At 45.5% G+C, this 22,526-nt stretch overlaps 1 protein-coding gene across 4 annotated transcripts in view; it reads left to right on the top strand.

The window, feature by feature from the left end:
* The window catches only part of sema3d (sema domain, immunoglobulin domain (Ig), short basic domain, secreted, (semaphorin) 3D), a 356,167-nt gene that overhangs the window by 288,324 nt on the left and 45,317 nt on the right, over nt 1–22,526 (top strand). For 3 of the 4 annotated variants that reach the window (XM_060842584.1, XM_060842586.1, XM_060842585.1), the window contains exons 13-17: nt 3,039–3,127; nt 6,095–6,136; nt 6,257–6,414; nt 16,033–16,097; nt 21,606–21,742. In XM_060842584.1, the coding sequence (XP_060698567.1) occupies nt 3,039–3,127; nt 6,095–6,136; nt 6,257–6,414; nt 16,033–16,097; nt 21,606–21,742 (491 nt within the window). The remainder of the gene's footprint in view (nt 1–3,038; nt 3,128–6,094; nt 6,137–6,256; nt 6,415–16,032; nt 16,098–21,605; nt 21,743–22,526) is intronic. The other variant, XM_060842587.1, reaches the window with a different exon arrangement.

The raw sequence follows: 22,526 nt of genomic DNA, 5'->3' as shown, positions 1-22,526 counted from the left end.
CCCTCAGCCTCCGATGCTCCAGGGAAAACAGCCCCAGCCTGTTCAGCCTCTCCCTGTAGCTCAAACCCTCCAACCCTGGCTACACCCTTAGAAACATTTTCTGAATCCTTTCAAGTTTCACAACATCGTTCCTATAGGAGGAAAGCCAGAATTGAATGCAGTATTCCAAACGTGGTCTAACTAATGTCATGACATGACATCCCAATTCCTGTACTCAATACTCTAACCAATAAAGGAAAGCATACCAAGCGCCTTCTTCACTATCCTATCTACCTGCGACTCCACTTTCAAGGAGCTATGAACCTGCACTCCAAGGTCTCTTTGTTCAGCAACACTCCCCAGGACCTTACCATTAAGTGTATAAGTCCAGGTAAGATTTGCCTTTTCAAAATGTCAGCACCTCGCATTTATCTGAATTAAACTCCATCTGCCATTCCTTAGCCCATTGGCCCATCTGATCAAGATCCTGTTGTAATTTGAGGTACCCTTCTTGGCAGTCCACTATACCTCCAATTTTATTGTCATCTGCAAACTTAGTAACTATGCCTCCTAAATTCATCCAAATCATTTATATAAATGACCAAGCACTGATCCTCAGGGTACATCATTGGTCACAGACCTCCAGTCTGAAAAACAACCCTCCACCACCACCCTCTGTCTTCTGCCTTTGAGCCAGTTATGTATTCAAATAACTAGGTCTCCCTGTATTCTGTGTGATCTAACCTTGCTAACCAGCCTCCCACAGGGAACCTTGTTGAACGCCTTACTGAAGCCCATATAGATCACATCCACCACTCTGCCCTCATCAATCCACTTTGTAACATCTTCAAATAACTCAATTAAGTTAGTGAGACATGATTTCCCACGCACAAAGCCATGCTGACTATGACTTCTTGCCTTTCCAAAAACATGCAAATCCTATCCCTCAGGATTCCCTCCAATAACTTGCCCACCACTGATATCAGGCTTACCAGTCTATAGTTCCCTGGCTTTTCCTTAACACATTTCTTAAATAGTGGCACCCCATTAGCCACCTTCCTGCACAACCAGCCAGCTTTCTGCTTCCAAGACTGGCTCGAAAGTAACCAAGTTCCAAGTGATCAATTGTGACAGAGCACTTTCCAGTCAAAGGGACAGACAGACGTTTCTGTGGCCAAAGCGAGAGATCAGAATTGTGTGTTGCCTCCCTAGTGCCAGGACCAAGGATATCTCAGAGTATTCTCAAAGAGGAGAGGGACCAGCAGGTGGCTGTTATATACATTGGAATTGAGGTTAAAACCAGATTAGCTGTGATCTTATTGAATGGCAGAACAGGCTTTAAGGGGCCAAATGGCCTACTTTTGTTCCTTGTTCACATCCTTCCCATCATCACGTAGTCTTACATTCCTCTCACCTCCGAGGTTTTAGCTTTTTAATACCTAAAAGTTTTGTGCATTTTAACTAAGTTAATCCTCCCACCAATTGGATAAATTCCAAGCTGGATTTCTTGCTCTGGATTCTCAGGCGCCCTTTATCAACTTATTGATTACACCGTAGCTCCAAGCAGATCAGGCAGCTTGAGGTTTAATCTCCTTACCTCTGGGATGCAGGACGTAAGTTTAACCTCTCTGTAGAACTCAGTTCTGTAGTCTTATTCTGGTGAATCATTGTTGGAATTTCTCCAGTTTCAACATAAAGTGGGATATCCAAAATTAATCGGCAGAATTAGAGTGAGAATTTTTATAAAGGGAAACGTAAAAGCCTTGGTTGACATAGAGATTAGGTGTTTTATTCTTGGAAACACAATCTGTTTCTTTATGATTTGTGTTCCTATTTTTGCTGCGATGGATAGGTTTTCCACTTGAGAGATTGGCTCCTTCTGCCCAGTTTCAATTATGATGAAAAATTATTGGATTGTAGTTTATCTGAGGGCCCCAGCTTTGGATTAGACTGTTTAACTCTGTCTTAATTGCTTCCTTATTGGCATCCTGAGTTTGCTTTGTTTCAGGGAGAGAACCTGCCCAAAGCCTTATGCTATCCACTGATAAGATCAGAAAGTAAATACACTCCAGTACATAATCGAAACATTAAAAATGTTCACACAATGAGTTTCTTTATGGACTGTAGCGACTGTTTATAGAAGTCTGGATCAGTGCCCATAATTCACCTGAATCAGCAGGGTGTTCTTCCTCCAGGTAATTAGCCGGGAGAAAGGACGTTTAACCGAGGATGGGGGCTGTGTATATCAGGGAAGGGAATAAACAGAGAAGCAGACATCCAGTGCCAGTATTGTCACATCCTTGAGTTGGGAGCTGGAACAGAGCCTCTTATTGGTCCGTTGTGATCCTGCTCTGGGTGTCTGTGGCACAGGGATGGGTTTTAATTGCGGAACTTACGTTATTTATAGTTGGGATAATAAATCCAGGTGCAGTCTTATTTTTAACTAGCCTTTGTAATAACATTAGTTTACAGTCGAAATAAATAAATGCCAGATATGCCAGCTAAAAGCCTCTCAGCCTTGCAACCTTGGTGTAAGGTTTTAAAATAATTCCCATTCTATTTTCAGAATGTCAATGTCACGAGCTAAACTGCTTTGATTTCCCACCCCTAGTTACACTGAAGAGGTGACAGTGACCAGGATTAGGTAGATCATGTCTTTGGACAGTGAGAGTGCTAGCAGGGAGCACAGTTACCTGAATTAGGTCAGAGTTATTAACCAAAGCAGATTGTATATTGAGGGAAAAAAAAAGAACCGCAGATGCTGTTAATCAGAAACAAAAACAGAAATTTCTGGAAAATCTCAGTAGATCTGGCAGCGTCTATGGAGAGAGAGAGTTAACATTTCAGATCCAGTGACCTTTCTTCAGATTGCCATTCTGAAGTTGTGCAGAGGGTTACTGGACCCAAAACACTAACCCTGCTTGCTCTGCACAGATGCTGCCAGATCTGCTGAGCTTTTCCTGCAATTTCAGATTACACGTTGCCTCATTTTCTAGGGAAAAGGTTATTTAAATTTTGTTTTCTTAAAATATATATGTTAATGTCTATATTCCCCTCAGATATTGGAACAATTTTAAAGGTGGTGAGTGTGACAAAAGAAAACTGGGTTACAGAAGAGCTTGTTCTGGAGGAACTTCAGGTGTTTAAGGTACCGAAACTGTTCTGAAAATCAAACTTTAAAACATGTATTTTCAGGTTCTAATAATACTTGCTGTCTTTGTGGATGAAAACACAATAGTCACGCTATAGAGAAAACATTCTGTATCATCAGTACCAACCTTTGTTATAAATTTTTATGCATAGTGGAGTCATTTAGATTAAATGCAATAGAGAATTCTAGTGATTTTATGCAGATTTTTAAAAAATCAATTGAAGGGTGACAGTATAACTTTGGAAATAGCTCTCCACCAGACTTTGGAGGGGAAGGCCATTAAAACCCATGGTAAACCCATCTCTTTTTGTGCATAGGATATCTACACTGTGAAATCTCATTTAAAAACAGATTAACAGATCACTATTTGGGACAGTTGGGTGTTTATAAACTTTCCCAAGTATTGAAGCATTTCATTCTAAATTATCGCCATATAAAAAATGTAATGGTTCAGTCCAGAGCACAGTACAGGCTGGTAAGCAGAATTCGTTTCTGACTGTGAAACTGACAACCGGAAGCGGCAAGGACAGACCACTATAAATACCGGAAGAAACATCAAAGAAGCGCTTCGCAGGAGGCTCCAAAGCACTGATGATGTCGCCTAGCCAGGGGACGAAACGTTTGCAACAAAAACTTCCAGCTCGGCGAACAGAACCACAACACTTAAAGCCAGTGTTGATTCCTTCGAACATTTTTGCATTTAGAGAAACCTATGCACAAGTTCAAAAGTCATAACCTGCGTGTGCAGCACTATACGTTACTGGATGAAATACCTTTCAAGGCAAATTAAACCACTGAATATAATAGAAGTACCTTATATATTCACATTCCTAAATTCACAGTCTCTATCTTCTCCAGAAGAACTCCCCAAGTTTTCTCAGCCCTGACTGGGTCGAGACGTCAATCTGCGATGTTACTGTGATTTGCATTGCATGACATAAAACCAGAAATGCAAATGTAACTCAAAGGAATTGATCCTACAAATAAAAATGTTCAAGCAAAATAAAAATGTTCAAGCATTGAGGCAACCCTAAATGAAGACTATCTGTATTTACTTCAGTATTGATGAAAATGTTACGGTTTACGGATTGTGACAAATACATGGGTATGTTTGTCAATGAAAAGATCCTACTCCATTCTCCTTGACCAGGAGAGGCTGGGGGAGTGCACTGCTGCTCTACACTCTCACAATTCCAGGGGTCACTACACAAATAGAATTGTCTTACCCAATGTTGGCCAATAATGTGCTTTCTCTGCATTAAACTTAAAAGAAAAAGATTCATCATCCTGTTTTATTAAAAAAAATAACTTTGCTGATTTATTTGAAAAAGAAACTTTTCCATCTCATTCAAAAACTGGTTAACGTACAGAGTTTGTAATATGAAAGTAGAAATGTTTACCCCTCTGAATAACCTAAAAAACCACATAAGAGATATACAAAGGGAAAATAAGATCATGAATTTTTTTTCTGCAGAGTTTAAAAACACCACAAATAGCCAATAAGTTTTTGTTCTTTGTAAATACAATAAGAAGTGAGGAGTATAGATGGCTTTTTGACGCCTAAAGGCAGATGTCATTGAACACATGCAGTTATCACTGGTGACTATTGTAAATGCAGTCATTAAGAAAATATTGAGAAACACTTTGTGGACCACGCCTCCAGCTTATCACCATTGATCCACACTAAGTGTCCTTTTCCAGATACAGGAGAACTGAGATGGGCAGCTTCATTCTTCTAGCAGGGATTCTGCAGTGAGTGCAGCACAGACAAACTTCGGAAATCGGAGAAGAACCACCTATCCAACATATTCAAGAAGAATGGATACTCAAAAAATACAGTGCGCAGATTCCTCAAGAACAAACCACGACAAGCAGACCAAACACAGCCAGAAACCCTAACCACCTTACCATATATCAAAGAAGTTTCAGAAATGACAGCTAGACTACTAAAACCCCTCGGAATCCTAGTAGCACACAAACCCACCAACACTCTCAAACAAAAACTAACAAACTTCAAAGACCCAGTATAACCCATGGACAAAACCAACCTCATCTACAAAATTCCATACAAGGACTGCCACAAACACTACGTAGGACAAACAGGAAAAAAGTTAGCCACCAGGATACACGAACACCAGCTAGCCACAAAAAGACACGACCCTCTCTCCCTTGTAGCCCTACACACTGATGAAAAAAAAACCATTTCGACTGGGACAACACATCTATCTAGGGACAGGCTAAGCAAAGACATGCCAGAGAATTCCCAGAAGCCTGGCACTCCAACCACAACGCCATAAACAAGCACATAGATCTAGATACCATCTATCAACCTCTCAGAACAGGAAATGACATCACTACAAACCCGGGCCCCCCATCCTAGACAAACATATAAATAGAAAGCAGGAGACAACAGCTTCGCTTCACTTGGAGGTCACCACTGATGATGTTACCTAGCCAGGTAATGAAACGTCTGAATATCAAACCTACAGCTCAGCGAGCAAACCTACACCCTAAACCTCAACCTGAGCTACAAACCTTCACAAACCTTGCAGTTATCACAATGTGTGTGACTACCAAGAAATGGCTTGTTTAAAAACAAAGTTCCAAAGCCCTTTAACTGACCAATCCTTCCAATATAAGTCCACAAGAACTCTTATCCATAACATCTCTGTAATACGCTTTGCACCTGGTCAGTTACTGAGATCTGTGAGTGTTTTCAGATCGCTCCTTCCATTCAGTGAGACTCTGTTCTGGGGAGCTTAATTCACGAAATCTACCCAACAATCTTCATCTGTATTTAGGTCCAGAATATAGTGGGAATGCCATCAGTGTTGAGCCTCTGACTTTGGCTGCTGGGTCATTCAGACAAAATACAAATGAAAACCTTTGATCTTTTATTGTTATAATTGGCAACAGGTTGAACTTAAATATGCAACATCTGAAATTTCTTCCTTATTTTCCCAGGCTCCTTCTCCAATTTTAAACATGGCGATATCTTCAAAACAGGTACATTTTAAAAGTGTTTATGTTAATTTATGTTGATTATTGCTATCCAGAGGAAAATGTAACACCAGGAATCTTGGGTAACAGCAGTTGATTTTTTTTTGTTTCGCTTTTTAATGACAGCAGCAATTATACATCGGCTCACGCGATGGTCTGGTCCAGCTCTGGCTGCACCGATGTGACATCTACGGCAAGGCTTGTACTGAATGTTGTTTGGCCAGAGACCCCTACTGTGCCTGGGACGGCAGCTCATGTTCCCGTTATGCCCCAGCATCGAAAAGGTGGGTTGTGGCCAGCTGTATTCAGCTGGTAACAGTTACAAAGAAACAGAAGCCTTTGCTTTCATATTTCTTGAATTTATTTATTGCTGGAGGCTGTTTACATTTTCTCTTAAAGTTGCATTGCTTGAGAGAAGGCCAAAGATAACTCAATTACTTTACCAAAAAATTCCATCATATTATACTTGTGTAGCATGCAACCCGGCTCTTATCTCGCTCCAAGTTTTCTTGAAGTGATTTACCAGGGGATCATTTCCTGTTGTGGTAATCATTCAATCTCTGTCCTTCTCGTTCCTGACTTTACAACCTCATTTCTTGCAATGTGTAAAGAGGTGCCAATTTGACATTGAGATGAGGAGTTGAGTCTTTGGAACTCCTTGCTGCAGAGAGCTGTGGGGATGTAGGGGGTGGGCAGAGACCTTGTGTAATTTAACGCTGAGATAGATAGATTTTCAATCAGTCATGGAATTAAGGGTTATGTGGAAAAGACAGGGAAATGGAGATGAGAAACATTAGATGATGGTATTGAACTGTGGAGCAAGCTCATGGGGCTGTTTCACAGTCTGATATACTCTGGGCTGCAAAGTCATACTGGCTCCACATTGTTCAGCCCTTCGCAAAAATTGGACTCTCTTATTTTCTGGCTGCTAGCAATTATTCAGTACCAAGACTGGGTGCATAGCCTGAAATGAAATGGATTCACCAATGCACAGATTGTGAAAAGACTGTGTGAGGCACCACACCTGAGATTTAACTCTTTCAAGCAAGCATACTCTCCCTGAACAGAGATTTCTAGACAGCAAACACAGAACACCTGAAAATTACCGTTTACATGTCACCAGTTGCTCGCAGACCTGCTGAGTTCCTCCAGCAGTCTCTGTGCTTGTTTCCGATATCCAGCCCTGCAGCATTTCACTTTTGTTTCGAGAGTGCAATGAGGAGAGAGAAATCTAGGAATCCAGAGAGTGAATAGAGCACTCAGTGATTAAATTGGATACCTCAACAGAGAGCGAAGATCAAAAATGATGCATCCCACATTCTCTGAAATTCATTGAAATAATAATAATTAGCAATACAGATACTGTACAATGTTAGAAATGAGTGATCATTCTGCATGAGTCCTTCAGATATGCATCCTTTACCAACTTAATGATTACCTTCTCAATCTGTTCACTTGAGGTCTCAGCTCAGCATGCATGCTTCAAATTGTTGATTTGAGGACACGATTCCTAATTTTGCATATTAATATTAACTGCAGTGATTTTAAAATAAAGATAATGAATTTTCCTTTTGGCTATGAGTGGGATCTCGTGCTGAGAATAGATGCCTGTTATGCAGCAGGATTGATCTTCTATTCTGTTAAAATCAGTGCAAAGGACAGTCAGGTCGCCAATAATGCGGCCAAACTAAAACCTGCCTCTTACTGTTTTCTCCACAAATGTGTTTCCAGCTCAGGGTGGAACATGTCATTGAGTTTAATTCAGTTTAATTGCCTGAGCTGTCAGGGACTGTGGGGATAAGTATGGTCATGCCTGGAGCTGACTGATGACCACACCAGTGCTTTGCACCAGGGGTCAGGGAAATCCAGGGCTCCTATTAAGATTTGCTAGATGGTGAACGCCCATTTGCAACTATAGCCACTTGGAGCAATTGCCCAAAAATAATCCAAGTACTGCAACAACAACTTGCATTAACAGAGAACCTTTAAAGAAGCAAATTGACCCAAACGGCATTATCAAACAACATTTTATACTGAGCTAATGCTGGCAGGAGAGGTTCAGGTGTATAGGAGCAGTCGTGTAGTGAAGGATGATGGACGTGTTAGAACAGGCAAGAGAGAGCCATATAGCACCAGAAAGATTTAGGTGAGGGAACTACAGAGCTTCAGACCCATCCAGCTGAAGATAAGGCTGCAAATAGTGAAGCAAAGAAACAGGGGGATGTGCAGGAAACCAAAACTATAAGTTTACAGTGACCGCAGGAGATTGCAGAGATTTTTGAAGTTATAGAGAAAGACAGAAGGGATGACACCAAGGACTGATTTACAAATAAGGATAGGAAGTGTTGTATGAGTTAATGGGTTCTAAAGGGTTAAATTATATAGGCTCAACTCATTCCAGTAATGTCACACAAAGTCTGTGGATCAAGGAAGGAGATCTTCTGTAGTTTTCAGAGAGAGCAGATGTATCCAGGTTGCTAAAGTCCTGATAATTATGCCTGACCACGTCAGACTATAAACATTGTTAGTGAACAGCAACTTCTCTTCTGTAAATCCTTTAACACTAATCAAGGCAGTGATTGATAAATTCTTAGTCTCACAAGGAATTAAGGGATACCCGAGAGTGCGGGTAAGTGGCATTGAAATGCCCATCAGCCATGATTGAATGGTGGAGTGGACTCGATGGGCTGAATGGCCTTACTTCGCCTCCTATTTCTTATGGTATTATGGTCTCAATCATAAAATAGGGCCAAGACAAATGAGGATTGGTAGCAGCAAACTAATCAAACAACCTTCCCCAGTACTACACAGTGGTGGAGATGGCAAATACCATAAAATACCAGTAGTGGTCATCTGGGAAAATACCACAGTAATTCATCCTCTTAGAGATATCAGTCACAGCTACTAGTCTTAGCATCATACAGTCAGTGATCTCAGCGAAAGGCACTGTTCACAAACAGGCCTGAGCTCATGGCCTTATAGCAGTTACTAGCCTTGGTTCAGAATATTGGCATTGAGTAATGGTCCTGTTTAAATGTATACCTGCTCTCCATTGAGGCTGTGGTAATTGACACTAGTTTTAGTCTGGAATACTGCAGTGTAAAGGAGGAAAGTCACTTTGGGCTCAGTGACAAAGAATCTCTACCTTTAACCAGCTGAACCTTGATGCTTTGGTGTGATCATCATCTGAACCTTAACATGAAATTTGAGCAAAGTCCTTTGAGGACTCCTGAGAATTATTGAGCACTGTTTACCAGTGAATTGTTGGGACACTAATACCAATTAGAAATTGATAGGATCAGAAAATCTAACTCCTTGCAAAAGAAAGTGGATAAATGTTAGAAAATTGGTGTCAAGAAGTCAAAGGAACTGGAGAATGTGGATGGGTCCTTCAGAAAGCAGCCTGAATCTCCCAAGCAGTGGTGATGATGATGGGATTGCTGAATCTCCGAGATTCTCCTGCGCTAACACCGTGACAGCTTTCCTTCAAGATCCTCCCTCCCCAGGGGTCACAGCAATGCAAAGTACACTGTCCCTTAGGGAACTCCAGCAGAGCTGGGGGAAGACTAGGCATGCCCCAACTCTTACTGCACTTGCCATTATACAATAATTGTAATGGTCCACTCTTTGTTTATTAGTGAATAGAACACTAGGTGAATGGGTAAATGGATAGGGGCACAGGGTGGGTGAGATGGACAGGGTGGATGAGATGGACAGGGTGGGTGAGATGGACAGGGTGGGTGAGATGGACAGGGTGGGTGAGATGGACAGGGTGGGTGAAGGTGGACAACGTGGTTGAGATGGACAGGGTGGGTGAGATGGACAGGGTGGGTGAGATGGACAGGGTGGGTGAAGGTGGACAGGGTGGTTGAGATGCTGCAAATGTGTTGCTGGTCAAAGCACAGCAGGCCAGGCAGCATCTCAGGAATAGAGAATTCGACGTTTCGAGCATAAGCCCTTCATCAGGAATAAGAGAGAGAGAGCCAAGCAGGCTAAGATAAAAGGTAGGGAGGAGGGACTAGGGGGAGGGGCGATGGAGGTGGGATAGGTGGAAGGAGGTCAAGGTGAGGGTGATAGGCCGGAGTGGGGTGGGGGCGGAGAGGTCAGGAAGAGGATTGCAGGTTAGGAGGGCGGTGCTGAGTTGAGGGAACCGACTGAGACAAGGTGGGGGGAGGGGAAATGAGGAAACTGGAGAAATCTGAATTCATACCTTGTGGTTGGAGGGTTCCCAGGCGGAAGATGAGGCGCTCCTCCTCCAGCCGTCGTGTAGTTGTGTTCTGCCGGTGGAGGTGTCCAAGGACCTGCATGTCCTCGGTGGAGTGGGAGGGGGAGTTAAAGTGTTGAGCCACGGGGTGATTGGGTTGGTTGGTTCGGGCGGCCCGGAAGTGTTCTCTGAAGCGTTCCGCAAGTAGGCGGCCTGTCTCACCAATATAGAGGAGGCCACATCGGGTGCAGCGGATGCAATAGATGATGTGTGTGGAGGTACAGGTGAACTTGTGGCGGATATGGAAGGATCCCTTGGGGCCTTGGAGGGAAGTGAGTGTGGAGGTGTGGGCGCAAGTTTTACATTTCCTGCGGTTGCAGGGGAAGGTGCCGGGGGTGGAGGTTGGGTTGGTGGGGGGTGTGGATCTGACGAGGGAGTCATGAAGGGAGTGGTCCTTGCGGAACGCTGATAGGGGAGGGGAGGGAAATATATCCTTGGTGGTGGGGTCCGTTTGGAGGTGGCGGAAATGGCGGCGGATGATACGTTGTATGCGGAGGTTGGTGGGGTGGTAGGTGAGAACCAGTGGGGTTCTGTCTTGGTGGCGGTTGGAGGAGCGGGGCTCAAGGGCGGAGGAGCGGGAAGTGGAGGAGATGCGGTGGAGGGCATCGTCGATCACGTCTGGGGGGAATCTGCGGTCCTTGAAGAAGGAGGCCATCTGGGCTGTGCGGTGTTGGAACTGGTCCTCCTGGGAGCAGATGCGGCGGAGACGAAGGAATTGGGAATATGGGATGGCGTTTTTACAGGGGGCAGGGTGGGAGGAGGTGTAGTCCAGGTAGCTGTGGGAGTCAGTCGGTTTATAATAGATGTCTGTGTTGAGTCGGTCGCCCGAGATAGAAATGGAAAGGTCTAGGAAGGGGAGGGAGGAGTCTGAGACAGTCCAGGTGAATTTTAGGTCGGGATGGAAGGTGTTAGTAAAGTTGATGAACTGTTCAACCTCCTCGTGGGAGCACGAGGCAGCGCCGATACAGTCATCGATGTAGCGGAGGAAAAGGTGGGGGGTGGTGCCAGTGTAGTTGCGGAAGATGGACTGTTCCACATATCCTACGAAGAGACAGGCATAGCTGGGGCCCATGCGGGTGCCCATGGCAACTCCTTTAGTTTGGAGGAAGTGGGAGGATTGAAAAGAGAAGTTATTCAGGGTGAGGACCAGTTCAGTCAGTCGAAGGAGGGTGTCAGTGGAAGGGTACTGGTTGGTGCGGCGGGAAAGGAAGAAGCGGAGGGCTTTGAGTCCTTCGTGATGGGGGATGGAGGTGTACAGGGACTGGATGTCCATAGTGAAAATAAGGCGTTGGGGACCGGGGAAGCGAAAATCCTGGAGGAGGTGGAGGGCGTGGGTGGTGTCCCGAACGTAGGTGGGGAGTTCTTGGACTAAAGGGGACAGGACCGTGTCGAGGTATTGGGAGATGAGTTCGGTGGGGCAGGAGCAGGCTGAGACAATGGGTCGGCCGGGGCAGGCAGGTTTGTGGATTTTGGGCAGGAGGTAGAAACGGGCGGTGCGGGGTTGTGGGACTATGAGGTTGGAGGCGGTGGATGGGAGATCCCCTGAGGTAATGAGGTCCTGGATGGTCTGGGAGATGATGGTTTGGTGGTGGGAGGTGGGGTCGTGGTCAAGGGGGTGATAAGAGGAGGCGTCCGCGAGCTGGCGTTTGGCTTCAGCGGTATACAGGTCAGTGCGCCAAACTACCACCGCGCCTCCCTTGTCTGCGGGTTTGATGGTGAGGTTGGGATTGGAGCAGAGGGAGTGGAGGGCTGCACGTTCTGAGGGTGAGAGGTTGGAGTGGGTGAGAGGGGTGGAAAGGTTGAGTCGGTTGATGTCACGGTGGCAGTTGGCTATAAAGAGGTCGAGGGCGGGTAGGAGGCCAGCACGGGGTGTCCAGGTGGATGGGGTGTGTTGGAGGCGGGAGAAGGGGTCGTCAGAGGGTGGGCGGGAGTCTTCCACACCAGGTCCTAGCTCCCAGCCTTGCCGGATTTTCACCATCCCTCCAGATCTCCCCCTCTCTGAGGATGAAAGATCAGTCCTCAGCAGGGGCCTCACCTTCATTCCCCTACGCCCTCGGATTAATGAGTTCAACACGCGGCGAGATATTGAACAATTCTTCCGCCGCCTTCGCCTCCGTGCCTACTTTCACAACCAAGACTCCCGCCCACCCTCTGACGACCCCTTCTCCCGCCTCCAACACACCCCATCCACCTGGACACCCCGTGCTGGCCTCCTACCCGCCCTCGATCTCTTTATAGCCAACTGCCGCCGTGACATCAACCGACTCAATCTGTCCACCCCTCTCACCCACTCCAACCTCTCACCCTCAGAACGTGCAGCCCTCCACTCCCTCCGCTCCAATCCCAACCTCACCATCAAACCCGCAGACAAGGGAGGCGCGGTGGTAGTTTGGCGCACTGACCTGTATACCGCTGAAGCCAAACGCCAGCTCGCGGACGCCTCCTCTTATCGCCCCCTTGACCACGACCCCACCTCCCACCACCAAACCATCATCTCCCAGACCATCCAGGACCTCATCACCTCAGGGGATCTCCCATCCACCGCCTCCAACCTCATAGTCCCACAACTCCGCACCGCCCGTTTCTACCTCCTGCCCAAAATCCACAAACCTGCCTGCCCCGGCCGACCCATTGTCTCAGCCTGCTCCTGCCCCACCGAACTCATCTCCCAATACCTCGACACGGTCCTGTCCCCTTTAGTCCAAGAACTCCCCACCTACGTTCGGGACACCACCCACGCCCTCCACCTCCTCCAGGATTTTCGCTTCCCCGGTCCCCAACGCCTTATCTTCACGATGGACATCCAGTCCCTGTACACCTCCATCCCCCATCACGAAGGACTCAAAGCCCTCCGCTTCTTCCTTTCCCGCCGCACCAACCAGTACCCTTCCACTGACACCCTCCTTCGACTGACTGAACTGGTCCTCACCCTGAATAACTTCTCTTTTCAATCCTCCCACTTCCTCCAAACTAAAGGAGTAGCCATGGGCACCCGCATGGGCCCCAGCTATGCCTGCCTCTTCGTAGGATATGTGGAACAGTCCATCTTCCGCAACTACACTGGCACCACCCCCCACCTTTTCCTCCGCTACATCGATGACTGTATCGGCGCTGCCTCGTGCTCCCACGAGGAGGTTGAACAGTTCATCAACTTTACTAACACCTTCCATCCCGACCTAAAATTCACCTGGACTGTCTCAGACTCCTCCCTCCCCTTCCTAGACCTTTCCATTTCTATCTCGGGCGACCGACTCAACACAGACATCTATTATAAACCGACTGACTCCCACAGCTACCTGGACTTCACCTCCTCCCACCCTGCCCCCTGTAAAAAAGCCATCCCATATTCCCAATTCCTTCGTCTCCGCCGCATCTGCTCCCAGGAGGACCAGTTCCAACACCGCACAGCCCAGATGGCCTCCTTCTTCAAGGACCGCAGATTCCCCCCAGACGTGATCGACGATGCCCTCCACCGCATCTCCTCCACTTCCCGCTCCTCCGCCCTTGAGCCCCGTTCCTCCAACCGCCACCAAGACAGAACCCCACTGGTTCTCACCTACCACCCCACCAACCTCCGCATACAACGTATCATCCGCCGCCATTTCCGCCACCTCCAAACGGACCCCACCACCAAGGATATATTTCCCTCCCCTCCCCTATCAGCGTTCCGCAAGGACCACTCCCTTCGTGACTCCCTCGTCAGATCCACACCCCCCACCAACCCAACCTCCACCCCCGGCACCTTCCCCTGCAACCGCAGGAAATGTAAAACTTGCGCCCACACCTCCACACTCACTTCCCTCCAAGGCCCCAAGGGATCCTTCCATATCCGCCACAAGTTCACCTGTACCTCCACACACATCATCTATTGCATCCGCTGCACCCGATGTGGCCTCCTCTATATTGGTGAGACAGGCCGCTTACTTGCGGAACGCTTCAGAGAACACCTCCGGGCCGCCCGAACCAACCAACCCAATCACCCCGTGGCTCAACACTTTAACTCCCCCTCCCACTCCACCAAGGACATGCAGGTCCTTGGACTCCTCCACCGGCAGAACACAACTACACGACGGCTGGAGGAGGAGCGCCTCATCTTCCGCCTGGGAACCCTCCAACCACAAGGTATGAATTCAGATTTCTCCAGTTTCCTCATTTCCCCTCCCCCCACCTTGTCTCAGTCGGTTCCCTCAACTCAGCACCGCCCTCCTAACCTGCAATCCTCTTCCTGACCTCTCCGCCCCCACCTCACTCCAGCCTATCACCCTCACCTTGACCTCCTTCCACCTATCCCACCTCCATCGCCTCTCCCCCTAGTCCCTCCTCCCTACCTTTTATCTTAGCCTGCTTGGCTCTCTCTCTCTTATTCCTGATGAAGGGCTTATGCTCGAAACGTCGAATTCTCTATTCCTGAGATGCTGCCTGGCCTGCTGTGCTTTGACCAGCAAGACATTTGCAGCTGTGATCTCCAGCATCTGCAGACCTCATTTTTTACACGGGCGGTTGAGATGGACAGGCTGGGTGAGATGGATAGGGTGGGTGAGATGGATAGGGTGGGTGAGATGGACACGGTGGGTGAATTGGATAGGGTGGGTGAGATGGGTAGAGTGGGTGAAGATGGACAGGGTGGGTGAGATGGACAGGGTGGGTGAGATGGATAGGGTGGGTGAGTTGGATAGGGTGGGTGAAGGTGGACAGGGTGGGTGAAGGACAGTTGGGACAGTGGATAGATATTGAGTAAAGTAGTGAGGGGATTTGTCAGGTGACTGGTTAAGTGTTTGGGCTAGGTGTAGTTGTTTTGTTGGCTTGGTTCGCGATGTTAGCCATGTCAGGTCAAGGGGCAACAGTTGGCTTGGGGGAGGATGATTACTAGGTGATTGGGATGGTAGTCAGACCAGGGGCTATTGGGGTGGTCGGGGGCTGTTGGGGTGTTTGGGGTTGATTGGGGTGGTCAGGGGTGTTATGAAGTTGAAGGCATGAGCTGTACCTTTGAGAGAGTGAATGTTGTTGTGAACTGAGGGATAACAAACACCTGTGTGATATGACCAGATGGCAGTCTCAGAGTGTACTGGAAAATCCCTTTCACGTTTCAATTTTTCACAACTATTACACCTGAACAGTATTAATGGCACTGTCAATGCAGCAGATTTAAACATATATTTATTTATCCAAAGACTTAGGTGAAGTGCATGGTCTACAGTGGAAAATATTACCAAGGTGACAATGAGTAGGAAAGCAGACAAGGCAAACTGAGTGGTAGCTATTAAGTGATGTTTGATTAATGTAACCAATTACTTATACAGCAGACTTTGTGGTTAAAAAATGTTTTAAGCCAATGTGTAAGAGAGCTGCTCCATTCATCATTCCCCTCTGCATGCTAGAACACACAGCAATAGATAAATAATGATTAATCACTGAGGAATGACTTAATGAGTCTCTGCAATTTGACACACTCTGCTGATGGAGTCACGCTTGGTAAAGGAAGTGTAATAAAATAGCAGCCCTTATTGTAATGGCGAGCAATTTCACAACTGCAAACTGCAAAAACATTTTGCTTCAGAGATTTTTTTGCCCTTTGTTAACTGATCAAAGCAAGCTTTCTGTGATGAATATTTCATTGGCATTTATGATGTTTGTACAGGCGGACTAGACGTCAAGATGTAAAACATGGGGACCCCATCAGCCAGTGCTGGGATCTGGAAGAGAGTAAGTTTTTTTCTACATCTTTTACTGCAGATGTTGTCTTGTAAAAGTGTTTAGAAGGAAGGCAGTCAATACTATTTTATATCTGAAGCCACAGCACTAGAAGTTTTATTTGAGTTTCACTTATGAATACAGATTGTTTAATTATTCTGAGGAATATTAAGTGCTTCAGAATTTAGAGACTATAAGTTTTCATGCAGCTTTTGTGTTCCTTAGTGTAAGAAATACTGTATGTTCAACATGATCAAACATTGGGGATTGAGAGTCAGTGAAAATCTGGCTTAGATTTTGGTCAAATTAGCTTTAAGTAATAGATATAAATCTTGAATAAACTCAGAAACCCTTGTCTGCACTTATCATTTATTACATTACAAAGATTCTGAAAATTTGAAAATACCTGGATTCCTGAATGTAACCAAGTCTGCAGCTCTGAGATTACAGAATACTGGACAAATGGAAGAGCTGAAGAAATCTTATCATTTTCAAAGAGAATTAGAATTGAACAAAGCACGAAGTATGTGTTGACTCTGACAGCCTTGAGGAACATCAGGTGCTGGTTAGAACGAGTGGTAACCCAGGTTCAGAGGGGGCTAAGGTTCAGACCTGCCACTGCAGATGGTTGTGAGTGTGTGCTGATTGTTCAACATTGCCAACCCCCACTTGCATTTGTGTAGTGCCTTTAACACATACTGAGGTGCTTCAGAAGAGCATAATCACTAATGAGTTTCTAATCTCTGATCGTGCTGATGGTGGCCATTTCTGTATGAAGACGGAGGACCATTTGAATTCTAAGCTTTCCAGTCTCCCTCCTATTGGCTGCACAGTGAGTTCAGGAGTTGCGTCAAAGTGAGCCACTCACTGTTTTGGGGAAAAAAAAGTCAGTGATAGAATTCAGGGGATATATAAAAAAAAATGCCACTAAATGAACTTTCTATTCAGATGTTTCTGGCAACTTAAGTTACCAATGGAGTAAAGCAGACATGCTCAAAATTAGAAATTCACTCAGAGTTCTGTTCTGCCTGAAATTCGAAAGAGAACAGCACAGGCCCATGTAGAAGATTCACAGAGAGTTTCCTCAGCATCACCCCATGTGAGAACACTTCCCTGATTATCGAAGCCATCTGTTTTCTGTTGCTAAGCCACTTTTTAATCCAATCAAAGGCCAGGAAACCACTTCTACGGAGATTACAGAGAGTGTGGGAAATTGACACAAGTGGTGGAGGAGGCTAAATCCTCTAATCTTCCCTCATGGCTGATCCTGATTACACTCGGGATCTGTCTTGTTTCCTCTGCTTTCTGTATTTAAGCCCTTTTTTGTGGTGTGGTGTGCATAGCCTTGCGAGTGTGGTCTGACCACTGTGTTATAAAGTCAGCCAAAATTGACGTCATTGTCCAAATTACTTCTAGGTCCAGAATAAAACATCTAACAAAACATAAGAACACTTCTGATGTTTTTATTCAATTTTTGACTCTTCCTTCAGAATTCCCACATGTAAAGGACCAATGATGTTGCAAAGTTCAGTGAAGTCTCTCAGGGATTTCAGGATTACATCTTCCCAAGTTGCCAATAAATTATGTTTGTTGCTCACTCAACATCATTAAACATCCTAAGTGTTACCAAGTTGACATTGAGCCATATAAGGAGATACTGGGGACAATGGAAAGTGCTTGGTCAAAGATATAGACTTTATGGAGTGTCTTAAAATAGTGCAGGGGAAAGGGTTAGGGAGGGAACTGCAGAACTTTAGGACCCAGATAGCAGAAGGCACAGCCATTAATAGTAGAGTAATTAAAACAAGAAAAGCACAAAGGTTCAGGATGGGAGGAGGGCAGAGGTTCTTGAGGCTTCTAGTACTGGAGGAGGTTGGAAATAGGAGAGGGTGAGATCAAGCCTGAGAATTCTAAAATTCAGGCAGCGTTTGATCAGGAACCATGACAATAGATGGCTGGGAGTTAGCATTAAAATACTGGCTATCAGATTGTGGATCCACTCCAGGATATGGAGATAACCTGAAGCAGTGCTGGGTGTTTCATGCTCATAACACTCAAGAAGCTTGACACAAAGTAGCCGGCTTGATTGGCACACATCCACAAGCATCCACTCCCTTCATCACTGATGCTCAGTAACAGCAGTGCGTACCACCTACGAGATACACTGCAGAAATTTACCAATGATCCTTCAATAACACCTTCCAAACCCACTACCATCTTGAAGGACAAGCAGCAGACACATGGAAACACCACCCCTGCAAGTTCCCATCCGAGCTACTCACCGTCCTGACTTGGAAATATATCGCCGTTTCTTCACTGTCGCTGGATCAAAATCCTGGAATTCCCTTCCAAAGGGCATTGTGGGTCAACCCACAGCAGATGGACTGTAGTGGTTCAGGAAGGCAGCTCACCCCCATCTTCTCAAGGGGGCAACCAGGGATTGGACCAGTAAACAAAGCCCAAATCCTGAGAATGAATAACACAAACATTTAACTCCAGAATGAGTTTCAAAAACCAGCAATGGGGTCGACTGCTTTTGAAACTGAAGAAGTATTTACATTTATATCAGGGTTTGCATAAGCATCGGAATTTTCCAGAAAAGGCTTTGCAGCCAATGAAGTATTTTTGAGGTGGGGTCACTGCATCAATATAGATACAAAGGCAGCTGATTTTCACACACACAAACACACACTCCATAAACAACAATATGACAGGAACCAGGTCACCCACCTTTATTCTGATGTTGGGAGATAAACCACAGCCAAGACTCTTCTAAAAGCTCTTCTGTTTTTCTTTAAAATAGGACATTGGGATGTTACATATTCATATAAACTGGCACATAGAGCAACAGGTTAATGTTTCATTGAAAAAGTAGCACATTCAACAGTGTAGCACTCCCTCAGCACACACCCTCCGACAGAGCAGCACTCTCTCAGAACTGACCCTCCAACAGTGCGGCACTCCCTCAGCACTGACCCTCTGACAGTGCAGCACTCCCTCAGGACTGACCCTCTGACAGTGCAGCACTCCCTCAGGACTGACTCTCCAACACTGCCTGCTCCCTCAGCATTGACCCTCCAACAGTGTGGCATCCCCTTAGCTCTGACCCTTCAACAGTGAGATACCCCCTCATCACTGACCCTCCATCAGTGTGGCATCCCCTCAGCATTGACCCTCTGATAGTGCGGCACTCCCTCAGCACTTGACCCTCTGACAGTGCAGCACTCCCTCAGCACTGACCCTCCGTCAGTGCGGCACTCCCTCAGCACTGACCCTCTGACAGTGCAGTACTCCCTCAGCACTGACCCTCTGACAGTGCAGCACTCCCTCAGCACTGACCCTCCGTCAGTGCGGCACTCCCTCAGCACTGCATTTGAGGGTCAGGCTTGTCTTTCCTGGGCAAGTCTTGGAGTGGGACATGAATCCGGAGCCTTATGGCTCAGTGACAGGAGTGCTGGTCACTACCACCATTGATATCCATGGTTCAGTAGGATACAGTGAAAAGCAAAACCTGTCATTACGTTCTTCATGTCCATAGAAATTAGCTTTCAAAACAAATTCACAACATTCCATCACTGCACATTTCTTATTGGGTAAGAATTTGCAGCAATGTTACTGTCATTGCCGTTCTTTCAATCTTTGGTGTTTCTCACTCAAAGGGGTAAAGCAAGTAACTTGGATCTCTGAAAGGCACTTGGAAAACACTTGACAGTTTGTGTATCAAATGCACTTTTGTTTTATCCTAAACAAGGTGAAGGTGATAAGTGAAGAGGACATGCGGAACTTTTGATGCTTGGTGATGAAGGGCTTATGCCCGAAACGTCGAATTTCCTATTCCTTGGATGCTGCCTAACCTGCTGTGCTTTAACCAGCAACACATTTTCAATTTTGATGTTTGGTGTCCAGTATTCTGACTATAAGTTAACAGGCACTCTGCAGATTTCCCAATCCTTGTCTGTGATTTGTCATTAAACACTGTTGCTGAGTGAGATCAAACCACTAACGATTGTCTGAAAATTACCAGGCTAACATGTGGTGCTAACCAGTCAAATACAACTCCAGCCAACTACTGGGGAAATCTGTTTGGCTCAATGCTTTATTGCCTATTGTTTTCTAAGTGGATCATTAGCATTTGAATCAGGTGAGACTGACAGACCAGTACAGGTTGTTGCATAAAGACAAATTATACAAGATGTTGTTTCCTGCTCATTGTGGAAGCTATCATAGTTCTTCATTTATTTTCCTGAAAACAATATCCAGTTTCGGATTGATTTCTTCCTGGTTTATTCTTTCTGTTTTCAGTTAATGCAGAGAAAACTTTAATACCATTAGCACCTTGATAAACAGAGCTTTTCATTGCATATTACTTTTCTCCATGAAAACTGTTCAGAACTGACTGACAGTGGCTGAAAGCATCTAAATCAGCTCAAAGTGAGAGTGAACTGTTTACATTAATCATAGAACATAGAACAGTACAGCGCAGAACAGGCCCTTCGGCCCTTGATGTTGCGTCAACTTGTAGACTTTTCTCAGCTCGTCCCCCTACACTATCCCAAAATCATCCATGAGCTTGTCTAAGGATTGTTTAAATCTCCCTAATGTGGCTGAGTTGACTACATTAGCAGATAGGGCGTTCCATGCTCTTACCATTCTCTGTGTAAAGAACCTGCCTCTGACATTTGTCACCCCTCAATTTGGAGTTATGCCCACTCGTACAAGCTGGTGTCATCATCCACGGAAAAAGTCTTTCTCCATCTATCCTATCTAATCCTCTGATCATCTTGTATGTCTCTATCAAATCTTCCCTTAACCTTCTTCTTTCCAATGAGAGCAGACCCAAGTCTCTCAGCCTTTCCTCATAAGGAAAAGTTTGGAACCTTTGGCTTGGTCACAGTAACAGCCCTGATAGATTTGACTAATTTTTAAATTCACTTACGGGATGAGAGTGTCACTGGTAACCATTTATTGCCCATCCCTAATTGCCCAGAGGGTGGTTAAGAGTCAACCACATTGTTGTGGGTCTGGAGTCACAAGTGGATCAGACTAGATAAGGCTGGCAGTTTCCCTCCTTAAAGGACATCAGTAAATCATAGGGCTTTTCCAACAATTTACAATAAATTTGTGCTCATCATTGGACTCTTAATTCTGGATTTTTGTTAAATTCCAATTGGACCATCTGCAATGGTGGGATTTGAAACCCTGTTCCCAGAACATTACATGGGTCTCTAGATTAACAGTCGAGTGATAATAAACAAAGCCATTGCCTCCCCCGTGAGGCTGGGTCAGTTTAGAGACTGGGTCAAAATTCAGGAACTCTCTTGCTAACAGTACTCTGCTCCTACACTACCCAGACTGTAATGATTCAAGAAGGTGGGTGGTTTTAACCTCATGGCAAAATAGTAATGGACAATAAATACTGACTGAGCGCATAACACACATGAACTGGTAATTAGGATTTGTTCTAACACGCTAACTCCCTACAGCAAACCTCACACTGATGTCAGGGTTTATGATCGACAGGTATGAGCAATGAAGCTGAAGAGAAGTTGATTTTCGGCATTGAATTTAACTCCACTTTCCTGGAGTGCATCCCCAGATCCCAGCAGGCATCTATCCAGTGGTTTGTTCAGCACTCCCGAGATGAACATCATGAGGAGGTAAGGTGTCCTTCTGCGGAGTGTTTTTTTGTTTTCAGAATTGAAACTGTCCTGTGTGATATTTTACCTTTTGTCTGTACATGAGTTTTGAAGAGGCAACTCCTGCAGCATTTTGTGAACAGGACTCTGAGGGGACAAGAGCTAACAACTGCACTGAGGGACCTGAATAAAGGAATAAAGTAGCAGAAAAATCCCTGGGTCAGGTATAATGATGAAACAAGTGACAGCAAACACTGAGCCAATCTATTGATGCAATTTGATGAAATGTGTAGCAATTTCTCTCTTTCTGATTTCACCAATAAATGAATGATTTTAAATTTGTTGAAGTTGTGAGGAATGATGTGGAGGTGCAGATGTTGGATTGGGCTGGACAAGATCAGAAATCACATGACACCAGATTCTCGTCCAACAGGATTATCTATAATCACAAGCTTTCGAAGCACAGCCCCCTTGTCAGGTGAAGTGTAGGGGCTACACTCTGAAAGCTTGTGATTTCAAATAAACTCGTTCGACTATAACCTGGTGTCTTGGGATTTCTGACTTTGTGGGGAACGGGCAGTAATGGTTGTTCTGTCACTCTCCCTACTCCAATGAAATTTTGATTGGAGTGTATAAAGGGTGCTCAGCTGCTTCCTGTCGTTCCACTTCATTCTCAATGTTTCTGAAGCTGAAACCTTGCTCTGCATCTTTCAGGAAAGCAGCATTTCATGTCCTGGTAGACTCTAATGGATACAGGATATCTGCCTGCCTTTCTTTATGTGCCTATTCTGGGTTAGGTAATAGT

Source organism: Hemiscyllium ocellatum, chromosome 23 (genome assembly GCF_020745735.1).
Source record: "Hemiscyllium ocellatum isolate sHemOce1 chromosome 23, sHemOce1.pat.X.cur, whole genome shotgun sequence".
In the NCBI taxonomy this organism is placed as follows: domain Eukaryota; kingdom Metazoa; phylum Chordata; class Chondrichthyes; order Orectolobiformes; family Hemiscylliidae; genus Hemiscyllium; species Hemiscyllium ocellatum.
This window is presented reverse-complemented; position numbering and strand designations above follow the sequence as displayed.